Source organism: Aureobasidium namibiae, assembly GCF_000721765.1.
Source record: "Aureobasidium namibiae CBS 147.97 unplaced genomic scaffold scaffold_1, whole genome shotgun sequence".
Lineage (NCBI taxonomy): Eukaryota > Fungi > Ascomycota > Dothideomycetes > Dothideales > Saccotheciaceae > Aureobasidium > Aureobasidium namibiae.
Genome location: NW_013581208.1, coordinates 1,050,669 through 1,067,357, shown reverse-complemented (window position 1 = coordinate 1,067,357; position 16,689 = coordinate 1,050,669). Strand labels below are relative to the sequence as shown.

At 50.5% G+C, this 16,689-nt stretch overlaps 8 protein-coding genes across 8 annotated transcripts; 3 read left to right on the top strand and 5 right to left on the bottom strand.

The window, feature by feature from the left end:
- Window positions 1-1,003: 1,003 nt before the first annotated feature.
- On the bottom strand, window positions 1,004-1,660 carry M436DRAFT_35850 (nucleic acid-binding protein; the record flags this gene model as incomplete). The annotated part of the gene is made up of 1 exon (XM_013576289.1): window positions 1,004-1,660. One exon carries the CDS (start codon window positions 1,658-1,660, stop codon window positions 1,004-1,006), a length of 657 nt encoding a protein of 218 aa, XP_013431743.1.
- Window positions 1,661-3,907: 2,247 nt separating this feature from the next.
- M436DRAFT_34639 (pyruvate dehydrogenase) lies at window positions 3,908-5,206 on the bottom strand (the record flags this gene model as incomplete). The annotated part of the gene is made up of 1 exon (XM_013576090.1): window positions 3,908-5,206. A coding segment is annotated over one exon (1,299 nt), but the record flags the coding sequence as incomplete, so codon positions are not given.
- An 806-nt stretch (window positions 5,207-6,012) lies between these two features.
- On the top strand, window positions 6,013-6,720 carry M436DRAFT_59682 (uncharacterized protein; the record flags this gene model as incomplete). The annotated part of the gene is made up of 2 exons (XM_013576622.1): window positions 6,013-6,353; window positions 6,429-6,720. 2 exons carry the CDS (start codon window positions 6,013-6,015, stop codon window positions 6,718-6,720), a joined length of 633 nt encoding a protein of 210 aa, XP_013432076.1.
- Window positions 6,721-7,061: 341 nt separating this feature from the next.
- Window positions 7,062-8,777, bottom strand: M436DRAFT_34712 (glycoside hydrolase family 79 protein; the record flags this gene model as incomplete). Its single annotated transcript, XM_013576091.1, has 2 exons — window positions 7,062-8,441; window positions 8,496-8,777. The coding sequence occupies 2 exons, from the start codon at window positions 8,775-8,777 to the stop codon at window positions 7,062-7,064; spliced, it is 1,662 nt and encodes a 553-aa protein (XP_013431545.1).
- Window positions 8,778-9,523: 746 nt separating this feature from the next.
- On the bottom strand, window positions 9,524-10,873 carry M436DRAFT_35702 (CBS-domain-containing protein; the record flags this gene model as incomplete). Its single annotated transcript, XM_013576267.1, has 5 exons — window positions 9,524-9,706; window positions 9,759-9,868; window positions 9,920-10,426; window positions 10,487-10,610; window positions 10,661-10,873. 5 exons carry the CDS (start codon window positions 10,871-10,873, stop codon window positions 9,524-9,526), a joined length of 1,137 nt encoding a protein of 378 aa, XP_013431721.1.
- Window positions 10,874-11,923: 1,050 nt separating this feature from the next.
- On the top strand, window positions 11,924-12,878 carry M436DRAFT_35974 (Cloroperoxidase; the record flags this gene model as incomplete). Its single annotated transcript, XM_013576307.1, has 2 exons — window positions 11,924-12,044; window positions 12,100-12,878. 2 exons carry the CDS (start codon window positions 11,924-11,926, stop codon window positions 12,876-12,878), a joined length of 900 nt encoding a protein of 299 aa, XP_013431761.1.
- Window positions 12,879-14,327: 1,449 nt separating this feature from the next.
- On the top strand, window positions 14,328-14,795 carry M436DRAFT_59678 (uncharacterized protein; the record flags this gene model as incomplete). Its single annotated transcript, XM_013576621.1, has 1 exon — window positions 14,328-14,795. The coding sequence occupies one exon, from the start codon at window positions 14,328-14,330 to the stop codon at window positions 14,793-14,795; it is 468 nt and encodes a 155-aa protein (XP_013432075.1).
- A 743-nt stretch (window positions 14,796-15,538) lies between these two features.
- Window positions 15,539-16,592, bottom strand: M436DRAFT_77583 (putative transcription initiation factor subunit; the record flags this gene model as incomplete). The annotated part of the gene is made up of 7 exons (XM_013576930.1): window positions 15,539-15,636; window positions 15,688-15,811; window positions 15,863-15,973; window positions 16,027-16,181; window positions 16,259-16,413; window positions 16,491-16,531; window positions 16,584-16,592. 7 exons carry the CDS (start codon window positions 16,590-16,592, stop codon window positions 15,539-15,541), a joined length of 693 nt encoding a protein of 230 aa, XP_013432384.1.
- Between the last annotated feature and the right edge of the window lie 97 nt (window positions 16,593-16,689).

The following is a 16,689-nucleotide window of genomic DNA, read 5'->3' as shown; positions in this document are numbered from 1 at the left end:
GCTAGAACGAGTCGAAGCAGATGACGGCCGCCTGTTTCGAACGACGAGGTTCGACGACCGTTTGCTTAAACATCGTCAGAGCTTCATCCAACCCCACAAAACTCGGCAGCGCCGGCGTCTCTCATAGGGCCAAGAGCCGCGACAAACTCCGAGGATTCAAGGACATCTTTCTATTTTTACCGATCCTCGCCTCTGTGGCAGTACAGTCGACTCGCGTCGTGCGGCTGTGTCGTTGCTGCTCAAACTCCAATGACATCTGCCAACGTGTTTCTGATATCGCTTCGATTGCTCGCCATCTTTTTGTTGGATGTCTGACTAGCCCTGACAGGGTCGCCACGACCAGGGTTGTTACTCGGACACCTGCAGTCGTTCGCCTATAAAGCAGGTACTGGATGACGCGTCTGCGCTGCTATAGTGCTGTACCAAGTTTCATCGTGTCAGGCAGATTGTCAAGTGCCCTGGATTTCTTTTGGAGACCCATGGTCAGTAGGTCACGACTCGCTACGCTCGACATCGGTGAGTTAGACTGATTACAGGTCCGCAAAGCGCGCTTCGATCGCTCGACTGAAAGAGTCGTCTGACAGCCTTGTCTCGCGATAAATCTTGCTTCTCTGTGCGCTATCCACTTGTAGCAGCAACATATCAGACTGCGAAAGTCAGGTAGGATGAATTGAGTTTAATTTGATTCCAGCATCCGACCTCCTACAATCTTAGTCAGTCCCATGCACAGATCACATTGGAACGTAGCTGGAGTCACCACAAAAGCAATACATGTCATGTGTTACAACATTCCAACTCTCGTGTCAATTCTTATCTGTCATTCAAACTATGGTAGGGAGGGCATTACATCTGTCGTTCATGGTGAAGCCTGGGTGATCCAGCTCCGTCGGCTGAAGCCCTGCATTGATCATGGGGACGACAGTCGTGGTTGGATCGTGTATCATTCCTTCTCATGGTCAGTGACATAATAAGAAGACAAACCAACCGACATACCTGGACTTTTTTACAGTCTGCTTCCGTTCACGACTCTGTAGTCGACGGCAAGCTCACGACCTTGGTCGCTAAGAACAAGAACTCTGATACTGCCACGACCTTGGTCGAAAGCATCGGTGAGACGCTGCAACAGGTTGCTCTGGTCAATGACAGGAAGTCCCTGCTTGACGTCACCACTCTCGGTCATGGCAACAACATGGCCATCATCGCGAATGTCAAGGACACGGTACTGCTTGAACACGGGTCCGTACATCTGCTGAACAACCACCGAAGGCGAAGGGTTGGAGATGAAGGAAGACTCTTCTTGCAGCTGCTTGGTGAAGAGATCGACACCGAGGTAGCGGTGCTGGCCAGTCTGGGAAGAGGTGGTGATACGGATGACCTGACAGGGGCGACCCTGGAGGTACAGCAAGTCACCAATGCGAATGTGGTGGCAGGGGATGGAGACGGCACTGCTAGGACCGGAGCGGCCAGCGGAACGACGAGGAGTAGACATGGTTACGGTTTCACGTTCCTCAACGACTTCTTCGGCAGGAGAGGAGTGGTGGTGCTGGTGGTGCTGTTGGTGGTGACGGGGTCCGTGGATGGGATGGAGGATGTGATCAGCAGCGCGGTGAAGTCCGTCACGGAAAGAGTGATATTGGCCTTCGTCGTCGTAATATCCCATGTCAAACTTGCGGTTCTTGGGAGGGTCGACGGTAGTACGAGTCTGGGTTTTGACACGTACTTCCTCTTGGGCAGGGGCGGTGTGGTAATAGTCCCGAGCAGATGTGGTGCTGGGGTAGTCTTGGACGTATGAACCAGATGTATCCTGAACGTAAGAGTCCTGGACTACGGGGTTGGTTCGGCGACGATAGTCACGTTCGGTAACGTCAACCTCTGAGTCGAAGTGAGTAGCAGGACTGTGGGTGGTACGGTATTGTTGGTCGTAGGCCTTGTCCTGAACGTCGATCTGTGCGTCGACGTAACGTTGGTAAGGTTCACGGTAGCTAGGTCTGTCAGTGGGACTGGTCTGAGCAAAGAGGGGGAGTAACGGTGCGGGAGGAGAGAGTCAGGTAGAAGGGAGGAGGATATGGGTGGATGAGGAAAGCTTGGACGAGCAGCATGGACATCCAAGTTGACATGGCAACACGCTAGTGGGTGGATAGCTGGTTCATGTCACTGCTTTAGTGCCTGAACCGCCCGAGCCGCCCGCTCGTGCCGAAGCGAGGTGCTGAGAACTGGAAAGGCGGTGGGTGGGTGGACTGATGCTGATCTTGCTTGCGAGAAAAGAGGGGAAAACGAGACAATGACTTACCGGTCCTGTTCGATACTGATCTTGGTCTGCCTGTTGGGACGAGACGTATGCTCTTCTTTGTAGATGTGAACGTTCTCCTCTCTGCGTCCCGATTGACGATAGCGGTCCTTCTCTGTTACTCTGATCTCCTCTTCAAAGCGGCGGGACGGAGGTGCCTGGGATGAGGTGTAGCGGTTTTCGTGACCTTCCCGTCCGCCGTGCGAGCTAGAAAGGTTGACCTGCTCTTCTACTTTAATCTCTGTCGAGTTGGTGACAGTATCGTTCCTATACGTGGACGGGAAGACTGCACAGTGTGAGCTGAGTGCCAATTGAGAGCGATGGAACAAACGATACCACTGAAGGAGATGGGGACCTGCAAGTGTTCTGTCAATTGTTGCACTAACGATCTGATTCTGATGCTTTGCACTCACTCTTGCTTCAAAATCCAGCTTGCTGGATGTCTAGTGTTCTTTCTTGAAACCCTCACGAACTGTCCTTGAACAACTCGGAAGGAAAACAAGAACGAACTGGAGGTCCTTGTCGGGGATGAATTGGGATTGGGAAGCGGAGTAAGGAAGGAGAAAGTGCTAAGGTGACGAGGGTGATTTGTCTTGCAGGATACTAAATAAAGCGGGAAGAGGGCAAGCTGATCAATGGACCTTTCATTTGACCTGCATCCTGTTTGTTGTCACTATACCCGCCCGTTTCCAGGTGGATATAAAGATTAGTGGAAACCGTAACCCGATATCTAGGGTCCTGTTCTGTCCGTCGAGCCACTCGGGTGGTTTGCTCCTGCCCCGTTCAAGACGATCTCAACATTTGCTGGCCTCGACAGCCACCTCGGCTGGCGTCTCGCCGTACTGCACAACCTTAGACCAGCCATCCCAGCAAGTTACAAGAAGGCGATGGCTGACTGTAGGCCGCCGTTCCCAGCCTCTGTTTCTCTTACGATGTCGATCTCTGCAAACTAGCAGGTCCGAGTGTTTTGTCAACACACAAATTCGCTAAGCGCTTTGGTGGCTGGGTGGCTTGGTCGTCAGGTGTGACAGGAACAGCCTCTGTTGTCGCCCATTTCCTTCCCAGAGAACAGGTCATGATCCGCAGTATACCAGTTGAAGCGTCTATCTACAAACTTATCTGTTTGCTGGCCGTTTTTATGACGTCTTGTACGTTGCAATCGTGGTCGTTTTGTGCCTGTTTGTGATTGAGCTCTCCCCACAGAAACGGCAACTGGCCGTGCATGTCCCAACGGTGTGGGGAGAGCTTTCCATGTTCCCTCCCCGTGTGCTAAGTTTTGTAACGCGGATCACTGTAAAACTGCACAGTAGTTTCTATACATGAACAGTGTCCATCGAAAGACTGAGTGCTCTAGGCTCTCTTTGGTATTGACTCTAGCTTAGACACCTTTGTGCCTTTGCATAGGCAGATCATTCTCTATGCCTTCGCAGGAGAAGTGTAAGTAGGAGAAGCGTGCGAATTACAAAATCAAGCACACGGAGAGGTCTGACTTGGATCTTGCTTCATATCCAGACAATGTTTTGTTTACGCGTCGTCCATTAGGTCCCGTAGTTTGATTCACTACGGTCCGTTATCGAGTGTCGCTCACAGAAAGTGCTTGATCTAGACATTTGCCAGGCCTGGACAGTTAAAGAAAGCCACCTGCACGGTTATATCGTCCCTCAGCTCTCGCGAGAACGGAGGACCAGCTACAAGCCGGCCTGCTATCAACTCGTCATGGTTTCCGCCGAGAGAATTTCGCATCAGATGCACGGCGACATTGTCGTCTTGGTTTGTTGCCCTTTCCTCTTCGAATCTCGAGTTCACACCTTTGTTGAGCTGACCAAAGTCGAGTGGGTCATAGTTTGGCTTTGGTCTGCTTTCTCTCGTCCCACTTGCTTTGGTTTCGAGCCATAATCCCACTAGGTCGACAGCTTGCTGATTGCTGAGCGAATCCCACAAGCCGTCTGACGCCAGTATCAGGAACGAGGGCTTCGACGGATCGATTGAGGTAGTCGTAACAACAGGTTCAGCTGTTATATAGGGCGGCGTCTGAATATTGAATCTCGATGTCAGAGGTGCTTGACCCTTGAACCTCTGTTCGAAGTCTTTTTGCTGTCCTAGAGGCCATTTCCATCGGCCATCCCCAAAGGCTCGTGAAACCATCAGTCCTAAGATTCGCCCATTCTTAGCTATGTCTTCTTCACCAGGATGCTCCTGGTTGATCCTTACAACCTCCTCCGTGTTGCTACCAGTCTGATCGACCGACAAAGCCAAGGCTTCCCATTTACCATCTGAGTTTTTTTGTGCGAGGACTGCTCTCGAGTCACCAGTACATGCAACGTGTAATTCGCTTGCAACAGGATCATACAAAGAGACCAAAGCGCACGAACCAGCGAATCCAGGCATCAATTTTTGCATCTTCTCTTGTAATGAGAGAGCACCTTGCGAGGTTTCCTGGGCTGTGTCCATGATCGAGCTGTCGAAATCCGTGAATGCCTTTGTGATAGCACGCTGAGTCGACTCTCGATATGCGGAAAGCGCTTCCGGAGTAAGCTTGACCTGACTGAGGTACTGTTGCACCAGAGGTAGAAGCTGCTTCTGTAGCAGGTCCGCTGTCTGCCAGCCCGCATGCCCGTCAAAAACAGCCCAAGCCATCCAAGGCATACCGTCGTTCCGAGGCGAAGGAAGCTTTCCGTGAACAAATCGATCCTCGCAGGGGCTATTAGAGGCTAGCTGAGCACCATAGTATCTGCTCACACTCGAAACCCCTTTGACCGGGAAAGAATATGCCCCTCGGGAAAGCATTCGGGTGATCTCATCTTTCGAAAGGCCGGACTTATCCAGCATGTGCTCAGCTTCCCGATTCTCTAAAACTGGCACGTTGTCGAAATTGTCGTGTGTGGTTGTCAACCACCAAAGTCCTCCTCCAGCAACTAAGCCGCCAGGCACGATGAGCCTCACACCTTTCGCGACGGGTTGCGATGCATAGGACCTTTGCTGAGTCTTTGTCCGGAACACACGATGCAGACTTGTTCGAGCTATGCGTGATGGAAGCATCTTGTAAAACTAAGATCGTTCAGACTCCAAAGTGTGTAGGTAGCTTTTGCCTCTGCCTTTTGAACTCCAGATGTCGGCAAGATATGATAGATGAGGAAATGAAGCTCCAAAGAAACGATGAGACGAAGGATCAAAAGGGGGTCACGCGAGCTGGAACTGATAAGCACATAGCAACATCTCTCAGACATACCGATCGAACGGGACTAGCGACGAGGCAATACGACTATGCCGCTCTCTGCGGCTATGGTCCAAATAATAACGACCGTTTACGGCATCAACTGACCAGGATGAATACCGTCGTCAACCCGGCCGACAACAAAGGTCACGACTGTCTGCTTACTCATTGAATCTCCTGAATCATGCTGTATAGCCGCACTTGATATCTGACTCGCGAAACACGGCACCTTCTCCTGAATCCTTCGGAAGCACCATCCTTGGCTCCGAAAACATCGTTTCAGACCCACTGTGTAGGATGCCCGTCCACCAATCGAAAACCGGTGCCTTGTAGGCCTACGAGGACATCAATCCTGGTGCCTTACGACTAGGAACAACAACAGCATACGATCTAGGGGCACAGTGATTGATCTCGTGTATGTTTAGCTCATATTTAAGGTCTACACCCCCGTCGATCTTATCAACACAACCTTCCATCATCGATATCGATATACATCCGAGCCAACTACATCATGGAGTACCCAAGTTCTCTTGACCGTGTCCTCCGCACCACAACCATTGTCACCTTTCTCCTTGCATTTGCTCTTCTGATTCCCTATGGCGTTACAACAGCTGCAGTACTTCCCGCCATTGGCCTGGTACCTGCGTTCATTTCTGCCATTTTGAGCCCGCTAGCCTTGAACACAAGCCCTCGATGGTCTTGGTTCATCCTGTGCATGGATACGTTTAATGCCGTTTTCCTGTTCAGCATCTTGATGCCATTCTTCATCATCACGGCAAGCAGCATGGGCTGGCTAAGCAACGGAACCATCATGTTGGGAACCTACGGTAGCGTGCCACTGATGATTGATCTGTGAGTCGAGAGAACCCTCTGTTGCTTCTTTCTATACCGAGAGATGCAACAATAATTAACGGTGTGTTCTGACAGTTGCATCCACGCTTTCTTCGTCCTTCGCCGAGTTTTCCAAGCGTGCAGAGGCTTCTCGTTCGCACGCACTTGTCCGAACTGTCACACACACATCGGTCCTAGGATTGCTCCCCATAAGATTCACGTCTCGGCTGAGAAGCCTCGCAATTCTTCTGAGGAAGAGGCCCTATATCAACCACTTGACGCCCCTAAGTATGATGACGAGGGAAGAATTTCATCAGAGGCTGGTACCCTATACAGACCCAGCGTGGACACTTTGGGATCTACAGAGACGGTGGTAAAGCTGATCTGAGCTCTACTGTTGCCTAGCCCTGCAGGAGTTTGGCCGAACGACTACCGGTAGAGTCTGGAACGTACATATAGCCTCCCCGTGTGCAAAGGGTTGTAACGCGTATACCTATCAAAATGCACAACGTTCTCAAGAACTAGTTCGTATCCATCGAGATACAGTGTTCTCTAGGCTCTATATGGATCAATCTTTAATGTAGAAATCACTGTGCCTCTTTATAGCGAGTATTGTGTTCTACACCTTCGTGGGAGAGAGGAGCGTAAGGGGCTGGAGTTAGTGGAGCATGTGAAGAAATGGTAGGAATAGCACCAGTGATGACTGTTTATATATCACGTATCGAAAAGCTAGCACGCATTCATGTTCGCATCTCGTTTGTCAAAGAAAACAAGGACGGCCTCACTTCCCCTGACACTCACAATGCCGTCACGTCCAACTGATTCTACAAGGAGCTCGCCGGCCTCGTTGCCATCAGGGAACGATTGGCCCGCCCAGGTAGTCTTGTTCGCGTTGCCTTCGTCGACGTGAGGAGCACTCAACCTCTTCAACCACGCTCTTGTTCCCTTCTTCGAGTGTCCGTACTTCGAGATGTCTAGGGTAACCGTAAAGTCGCTTGTCGAGTTGGCGTAGTATGGCTTCGAATTGATGATGGCTAGTTTGTTCAGCTTGTTCTTGACGTAGAAGGCATACGCGGAGAAGTAGTCCTTGTCAACGCCCGATGGCGTTTCCACCTGACGGACACGAGTATCAGGAATGGCAAACGCTTCAGCCATGAAAAGTTGACTAGGAAAGCTAGGCAAGACTCTTGCAGGACCGCGCTTCTCACTGTCTCGAGGATAGAACATGTCGTATGTTGAGTAGCCTGGCGACCCATCTTGGCCTGCAGAATTGACCTGTTGACTACTTTGGAATACCAAAGCTGCTCCTTGGTGTAGGTAGACAGCGGAGGCATTTCTTGCAGCATAGATAAGTTCGCTCTGAATGACCCATAGGGCCTGCGCGAACGTGTCCGAGACATTTGGATTGCCTGAACAAGATATGGAGTTGAACTCTCCGATGATCCAGCGGTTGCCAGCATCAAGTGCAGCCTTGGCCGACGGGTAGATTTCTTCGTCAGCATAGCGAGCCAGTTCAGTCTGGTTCAGGATGTTCTGTGTAGTCGCTAGTACAGCCCGGGCAGGATCGCAAGTTGAGAACGGGTACGAGTGTATCGAGTAGTCAGCCACTTGGTTATCAGAGTCGATGCCTGCAGGAATAAGAGCAACAGGTCTAACTTCGAGGCCACTTTGATCTGTCGTCGCCGATGAAGCCCACCAACGCTCACTGCCAGATTCAACCGCTGAATCAGAACCCAAAGTCATGTTGACAGCTGCATCGATCTGAGCTGTCCAGTTCTTCCATTGCTGAACGTACGCTGTAGTACTGTTCTTCCATCTTGAGCTGGGGTAATTTGTTGGCTCGTTGCCCAGCTCAAAGAAGCTGATGCTATCATTGCTTGCATATTTGACAGAGGCAACTGCCATATCTCTCGCAATGTCGAGCGAGTCGTTACCAAAGTTCAGTGTGGAGACAAACTTGGTGCCTTCAGGGAAATTTGACCAGCTTTCATAGTAGGCAGGGCCAACAGTTGTACGGTAGACACCACCTTTGGGATTGGTAGTGCGGACCGGATCACCTGCTGACACATCGAAAATCAAAGAATCCATCGTAATCCCACCAGGTCGGATCTGTCGAGGGACTGATGAGCTTAAGGTCTGGATTGTAATTGGAGGGAAACGTACCGTTGGCTGTCCACCATGATCGACAATACGATTGAGCAGATTAAAGGCAAGTTTGTTTGGCGTACTGGAATTGCCAAAGAACTCTACCCAGAATGCTGGCTCAAACGAGAAGGACGCAAAAGACGGATCGTGTTCTATTGATGCACCAAGTGCTGTTTTTGGAATGTTTAGAGAGAAACTATCACCATGGCTAACAGTAGGTTGAGAGGTGACGGTACGGGCTGCGATGAAAACGGCAGTGTATGCGACGAGACGAGAATCAGATCGCTGAGATAGACGCATGATGAGAGATGTGTCAGTAGGAGCAGGAGCAGGCACGGAGAGCATGCAAGATGTTATACCTACCTATGATCGGGCTAACATTGCCCGAAGGATGAACAATCATGCGGAGAACGGCATGGAGAACGATGATCCTTGTTCTTTACCCGGGCATTGTCGACAATCTTGGTGGAGGAATCGTGCCTGCTCCGGTGGGCAAGAGACTCTTCCTCCCCGTCTGTAATGCGACTACCTATTGAAAGGCACAATGATCTTAAGGACTGGATCGAATGCATGGAGATACAGTGTATCTTAAAGCTCTATTTGGAATAGAAATCACTGTGCCTTTTTATAGCGAGCATTGTGTTTTCTACACCTTCTTAAGAGAGAGAGAAGCGTACGGGACTGGAATTACAAGGTTTAGCACACGGGCAAGGTAGAAAGAAGAAATGTGGTTGACGGAAAAACGATGCGGGGAAGGTGGCTGAGTGTCCCCTCATGATGTGCACCCTCGTATTGATGTAAGTGACGATCCTTAACAATACCCACGTCCCAAATGCATCACCATTCTCTGACGAACAGTCGTCGACCTATATCTCAGTCACCTGCTCTCCTAGGGATTAGTTGCTCGTCACTACAATTAGAACACAATACGATTGTGTGGAGTGCAAACATTGTACAAATAATTCTTGATATAATCTGTAGAAGAACTAAAAAGTGGTACTTTGTGGATGCTTCCAACGTACCGTGGGTATCAAAACCAAAATTCATCATAACTCATCTCCTTCGCCTTCAAGGAGTACGTATTCTAATATGTCACTCAAGGTAAGCAGGCCTTTGAGCTTTTTATCCTCGTCAATCACGACGAAACGATGAACGCGGGACTTTCGAATCGTGTCGAAGATCGAGTCCAGTCGGTCGTTGAGAGTGCAAGTGAAGATACCAGGAAATTCCTAGAGTCAAGTCAGCCGTGATGATACAGGAAGAAGGAGTCAAGCATGTTACCTCGGAGCGCTTTAGCAGGGCTTCACCAACGGTCAAGTTCAGGTCATCATATACACCACCCTTAATGAGCGATATGACATCGACTGCTTCAAAGACGTTGACAACACCACCTGCCTCTTGTTTAGTGACACAGACCGAAGAATTCGGGCAAGAAGACATACCTTCAGGGTCCAGGATGGGGACGTTTGATATGCTGTACTTAACAAGCAGATGAATGACGTCCATGACGGGAGTCTCCATTGTGGCAGTTTGCAGGTCGCCATAGGTGCCGCAATCAATGTCTCGTAGGGGTTTGCGCAAGTTCTGAGTGTCTTTGACGTTGACGGCGACGAATTTGAGGATGCGGTATTGAGTCAAAACGCTGACGATCATGGCACGTTGCGTTTCGTCATCGACGTCGACCAGCGGGATACGGCGAGCGCGAGACTCGAGCATGCGGCGACATGCCGTGTATAGAGATTGGAGTGGATGTACCGAGACGGTTTCGATGGGCTGCACGCCAATGGCCTTTTCAATATCGCGGAGACTGTTGAGACGGAACTGATCGACTTGGGCGAGGGCGTCGGGGTTTTGCCAGTAGTACTGAATGACGTTGATGTAATCCGAAGTGGTCAACAGGCCAGCAAAGGTTGATGTCTTGGAGTCCCAGAGCGGAGCAGAGACAATGCCTTATGAGTGTCAGCCAGAAAGATCAAGGAAGGGCAGGTGTGAGGGCATGATGTAGGCACCATTTTGGATGAGGATGTTGAGACTCTTTTTGACCAAAAGGGCAGTGTCGAAGACGATGAGGCGGTAACTGAGAGGAAGCACGTCGTAGCTGGTGCGGACTTTGAGGAACTCGCGAATGGCTCGCTGCAGACGATGGTTAGAAGAGAGTCAACGAGGGACGCGTGCGGACTGACTAGGCCTTCGAGCTGCTCGATGTCGAGGGGACTCATGGGGCCTCTGGACTTTGAGCCATGGGCCCTGTCGCGAGGGCGCAAGTAGTGACTGGGAGCGACAAAGTTGGGCGAGGGCTGCTGTGGTTGCGACGAGGGAGTCGATGTGGAGGAGGGGCTGTAGGTGGGAGCGGGTTCGTTCAGAGGCCCAGCTGCAGTTGCATCGGCCTCTGCCATTGTGAGACTCTACACCTCGGTCCAGTCGTCTATGCGCGACCACTCTGCTTCGACTGTCGAGGTTGCACTGGGGCTTCTGCTTTGCGACGCACCTTGTCGCCAGACCACACCATCATGTCCCCGCGACTCTCGGCCCCAATCGTCGCTGCTCCGTGCGTCGTGTGGAGAGACCAGAAACATTCTAGAGACGCTGTTGCTGTCGTCGTGCCTCCTTCTCTCATCAATTCCAGCTTCTGATTTACTAAGAGCTGCTGCGAGACGGTCTGAGTACTTCGCACAGAGCTAGCAATACCTGTATAGCCACTGTTGGACTTTATCTTTGACTAGACTACGCTCTGCTGTCATCCTCCAGCGTCTCACGTGCCTCTTGATGGGTTCCGGCTTCCACCGCTCTTGCCCTCAGCCGCGATTCAGCTGCACTTTCGCGCGTCAACACTCATCTTGACTACCACCTTTTGTGTCTGTTTTCTGTGCTCTCCTGACAAGCAATGACAGGTCTGTGAGCAGCCTGGACCGAGGCACAGAACGTGCGCCAACACCTTTCATGTCATGTCTGATGCTTGCCCGCATACCGGCCGAGCTTAAAATTACCTGTTCTCAGCCACCCGACTCTTTTTTCATCGCACTTGTTGAACATCGCCATATCGACCGAGGTATCGGTGCGACACCATCTGGAATTACGCTGCGCCATCCAATCACCACTCTCCTTTGGTGCGAGCCCCTCTGTGCGATTACCTACAACGGTCAAAGTGTCGTCTTAGACGTGCGGATCCGCAGATCCACGTCGATCCATGGTTCCCAGAATCCGGTCCACTCATGACGAACCTTTTACTAGACAGCCCGTCATGTTTGCTGAACCACTGGACCAATTGAACATGAACGGCTCATGATGATGATCATTCTCGCTGAAGCTCTTAAGGTAGATGTGTTGCTTCTCCTTGTGTGTTTCGTTCCCATCTCTTGCCCTGTGAGAATTCGCTGTGCAGTATGAAGTCATCGTCAGTCCTACTTGCGGGTCTTTTGGCCCAGTATGCCTCTGCCTTTCCCGGAATGGGCAACACACGCAGAGAGGCTGGTCTGCTGCCTCTAAAACCTCTAGTCAAGGCTGTTAGCACGTCGACCAGCACTTCCAACAACTATCCGGCATGGCACCCGCCACAAAACGGAGAAGGTACGAGTCCTGATATGATTTCTTGACCAGGATATCATTCTAACCCTTGAAACAGTTCGTTCTCCTTGCCCAGCATTAAATACCCTCGCAAATCATGGCATCTGTCCTCGAAGCGGCAAAGGTTATACGATCCCAGTTGTGATAGATTGTTTGAAGAGGGGATTGAACGTCGGTGCCGACTTCGCTACGGTCATAGGTACCGCAGGAATCGCCTCGAACCCCAACCCGTTGACCTCTGGATTGTACTTTGATCTCGATATGCTTGATCGACATGACTTTGTGATCGAGCACGACGGCTCGTTGTCCCGTGCAGATGCCTCCACAGGCAACAATTACAGCTTCAACCAGACTATCTGGGACACAGTGCTCGCTTACTACAGCGGTATGGACAATGCCACCATTCCTGTAGCTTCCAAGGCCAGGTTCAACCGTATCAGCACAGAGGCTGCCAGGGATCCCAACTTCAGCTACAGCCCAGTGCAGTTCATCCTCAGCTACGGTGAAACGGCCTTGTACCTGTCGACTATGGGTGACCCGATCACTGGAGTTGCACCGCTGGAATATGTGCGCAGCCTGTTCGAGGAAGAGAGACTTCCTTATGAGCTTGGTTGGCAACCACCAAAGACAGAAACAACTCTAGCAACTTTGGGTGCAATGGCTCTCGAACTCAATGCCGCGAGTGGAGAACAGGTTCCCGAGGGTGTAATTCTTGGAGAAAAGAGTCTGAGAGCGGCGCTGATTGGCCTCAATGCCGCCACGGGAGAGATTGAGAACAATGCAGTCTACGCCATCGCAAAACTGACTGGAGCACTCGGCAGTTTGATTGGTCTTTAGTGTAGAGCTCAGAAACACTGAAATACAATGGCATCTGTTCCCCGTTGAAGACAATCTCGTTTGGCTTAGCAAGCGGCTTCCTGCATACCGATGTCCGCTGACTATACTCGCTGCACTTATTTTTCTGCCTCTGCAAGCGGAAATCTAGAACTCAGTCACAGTGTTCTCCCATTTGATCTGTTCTTTCTCTCTTCAATCATACTCCAAAGACTCAAAGCATGGGCCCGACATGTACCCAGCTCGTGCTATCAACACATTGATCAGGTATATCGCTTTGATGCCGAGTAACTAGTGGATTTCAGTGTAAGAACAATGCCCATATCGTGGTGTGACAAAGGAGACAGTTGATGGAAGGCGCAACATGGTTCAGGTAACCGCTATCTCTCACCGCCTTCTTCCTCCGGCTTTCTGCCAGCGTAACACTCACCCACGTCGACGTTGATAGGGCAACTTGACGTCCTATATATCAATCCAAAGAATATATTCGGAAAAAAAGATACGGCACATGGCCAAAAAATAATAATCGAGACGACATTTCAAGACTCGCAATATTTGGATCTCGGATGCAACATGAATCCTGGATACTCATCAGCCTACAAGGACTGGGATAGATTGACCTTTTAGGGAGAGTAGATAACATCATCATTTGTTCCAAGTAGGTTCAGGCACGCCTGTCAATCTTTGATTTTGGACCCGCGCTGTGTGCTTGCTATACTGGCTGGATCAGAAGAAAGAAAGATATCTATGCTGGCTTGCAACAAGGACCAGGTGACTTGCCAAAGTTTTTCCGAACATCTCGGGACTGTCAACCGAACACCGTCCAGAATGCCTACCTAGAACATTCGACCAAGGAACACGGATTGAGCAAGATAGCGACTTTCGAGATTCGACTAGGCTGCATACCAAAACACGGTGAGCCTTACATGCGCTAAGGTCTACATCAAAACTGTTCGTGTAGAAAGGAGACTGGTAATACTGCGTCCAAATTTCGATACTCTATATGCATGAGAAACCGCTCCTCGCAGCAGCTCCAAGGCTCTTCGAATTAGACATGACAACACTTCTTTCCGCCAACCTTCTGCGTCCACTCTTGAGAGCGTCATCACCGGATCTGTTTTGCGCATGTTACCTGTCAATGGAAACAAGCGTCTTGATCGGTGTCGGGGAAATATCTTGATTTCCCGCTGAAGCGTCGTCGTCGACTGGACAATACTCCTTCATAAGCGAGAGAACCTCGTGGCTGTGACTCTAGAATGTGCTGTATCTTCGGAAACTCTCTCAGCACTTAGTTGGCGAAGACTCATCGCACACGCACAGGTGATCTAGCATCGTATTTGAGAAACACAGTCTGCTTGCAAAATGTTTCCTTTCTTCTTTCTGTACACATCCATCAAATCACATCGCCCGAGTCATCCCACAAGCATATTCTCTTACTACATACCATCAACTATGTCTCCTGTTCCTTGGACCATGCAGCTTCGCTCTGCCACAGCCAAACAGATCCTCATCAAAACACCTGTCATGAGAATCCACTGGATCAACAAGCAGGGTGAGCGCAAGATCATCACGCTCCCTCTCCGCCAGCACCGCTCAGGTCAGACCCCGGAGCAGCGCAAACGCACTCTCAAAACCACCACCAGAAACCTGGTCCATAACCACGAGCGTATTCTCCACCACAACAAGCGCGCTCTGAGAATCCACATGACCAACGGCGAAGGTCGCCCCAAGACTCTGACCTTTGTCCATGAGCCAAAATCTGGCATCAAGCTTCGCCTACGCAAGGTCAAGCGTTCAATATCGCCTGCAGCTGATCTTCTTAAGGTCTCTGCGCTCCAGATCAAACTCGAGGGGCAAATCGAAGGTCACATCAAGACCGAAGGGCAAGTCGAAGGTCACATCAAGACCGAAGACATCTAAGCGCTCACAGTGGTCAAATGCTCAAACACAGGCGATACGCCGTCAACAGACCCGGAAAAGCCCCCCTTAGGCGATACGTCGTCCACATTGCGCTTCTTTTGCGAAAGATTTTTGAAAAAGTCTTCGCGCAGACTCTTTTGCTACTCGGGAGGAAAGGATGAAATTACGATACGAGATACCCATGGATTGAGCAGTTACATTGCGAGGAGAAAGGAGTTTGGAATATAGGTTTACAAGTGCTTTACTTTTCTTCCAATGATACAAACACAAGTTTGAAGGAAACATTTTGTGCTGCTCACAGTGAGATTTCTATCGAGTGCAGTGATATGAGTGTGATTGTAGAGAATAATGATGCCTTGGAGAGATGTCATGTTTTTCACAGTCTCGCTTGTCGGTCGGAAAATCAGAGGCGAACAAATTTACGGATGACGGCGTCCACGCCGAAATAAAGTGGTACAGTGTGGATGGTAGAAGATTTTCATTGCTTCTAGCTATAGGAAAAAAGTAGTTAAAGCAATATTGTTGTTGTTTGGGTATCGATTATGTTGTCGTGAAACGCCCCTTCGATCCTTCTTGCCGCGTTTCCACCCTCTAATATCATGGTTGAGACCACCGTGTCCATGCCGCTTGTAGGGTCTTGACTCGTGTGTTTGGTCCGGGTAGCGAAATTCCACTCTGCGACGGGCGCTTTTGCCCCGAGTGAATCAAAGCAAATGCAGAGACTAAGTAGATTGCCGAGGTGTTCAAAATTCTGAAATGTTGACTTTCTGGTTGACAAAGTCCCAGAGCATCTTGATGAGCTGATCGGGGAGGGTGTAGAGGTCGACGTGGAACTCTCCGTCTGTATCGCGTGTCAGTGGTGGTGTATCGACAGCATTGCAGCAAAACTCACTCTCGACATCGTTCTTGGTGTATGTTTCTTCCGTTTTGTTGTCGTGTACCAACTGGACGACGTGCAAGAGGTCGTCCTCGCCGAGTCGCTCCAGACCCTCTGCCAACTTCTCCATGTCGACTTGCTGTTGCAGATGTTAGGTACGTGCAAGAAGTGGGCCGACAGAGAAACGTACAGTCTTTGATGCCTTCTTTCTTTTCTCTGGCTTAGCAGCACCGTTAGCATCTCCAACAGGACCGGAGTCCCTCAGTCTGTCGACAAGCTCAGGCTTAGGATTGCGGAACGTCTGATCAAACAAGTCAGTCATGGGAAGCGAAAGTTGATACAGGGCTGACCCACGAATTGCTGGAGACTCTCGTAGCGTTCTTGTTGGAAGTTCAGGTCGTGGAAGATGGTCTGTTCACCCTTGGGCTGCGAGAAGGGCGTGAGGACGATCGACATGTCGAATTCTCCCCATCCTTGCTCCTGGATCCTGAAAGGAGCCTGCTTGAGACCTGCATTATGTTCGCATCAACATGGAGCTCTTTCTGGAAGGGGTTTCGAGGGTCAAGTCGAGGTAGAGATGGCGTACTTTGGGTGGCGCGCTTTCCGAAAGACTCGTGCAGACGGTAGGTTACTTTCTCGAAACAGGTGGCAGGAAGTTGTTCGTCGTTAGGGCCGACTACGTAGACTTCGATGCTCCATTCACGCATGGGGAAGCCCTCGACTTCTGACGGGACATCGGGCCTGTCGGGGGAGAATGACTCTGTCAGATACGCCAATCTATCGTTTGGATTGGGGCAAAACTGCATCTAGTGACTTACAAGACGTGCTGCTCGGTAACGAGCTTGATCTGGCGTTTAATCTGTATGCGCGTCAGCAAGTTGGCGGACTGACAGAGGCGGATTGGGGCGCACGTCAGGCATCGTGGAGCGCTGTGGGAAGAACCGAGATAGAGAGTGTTGCCGCGATAATCCAGTTATAAGATTTCCTAAGTAGCGCAAAGATACACGCAGTAACGAT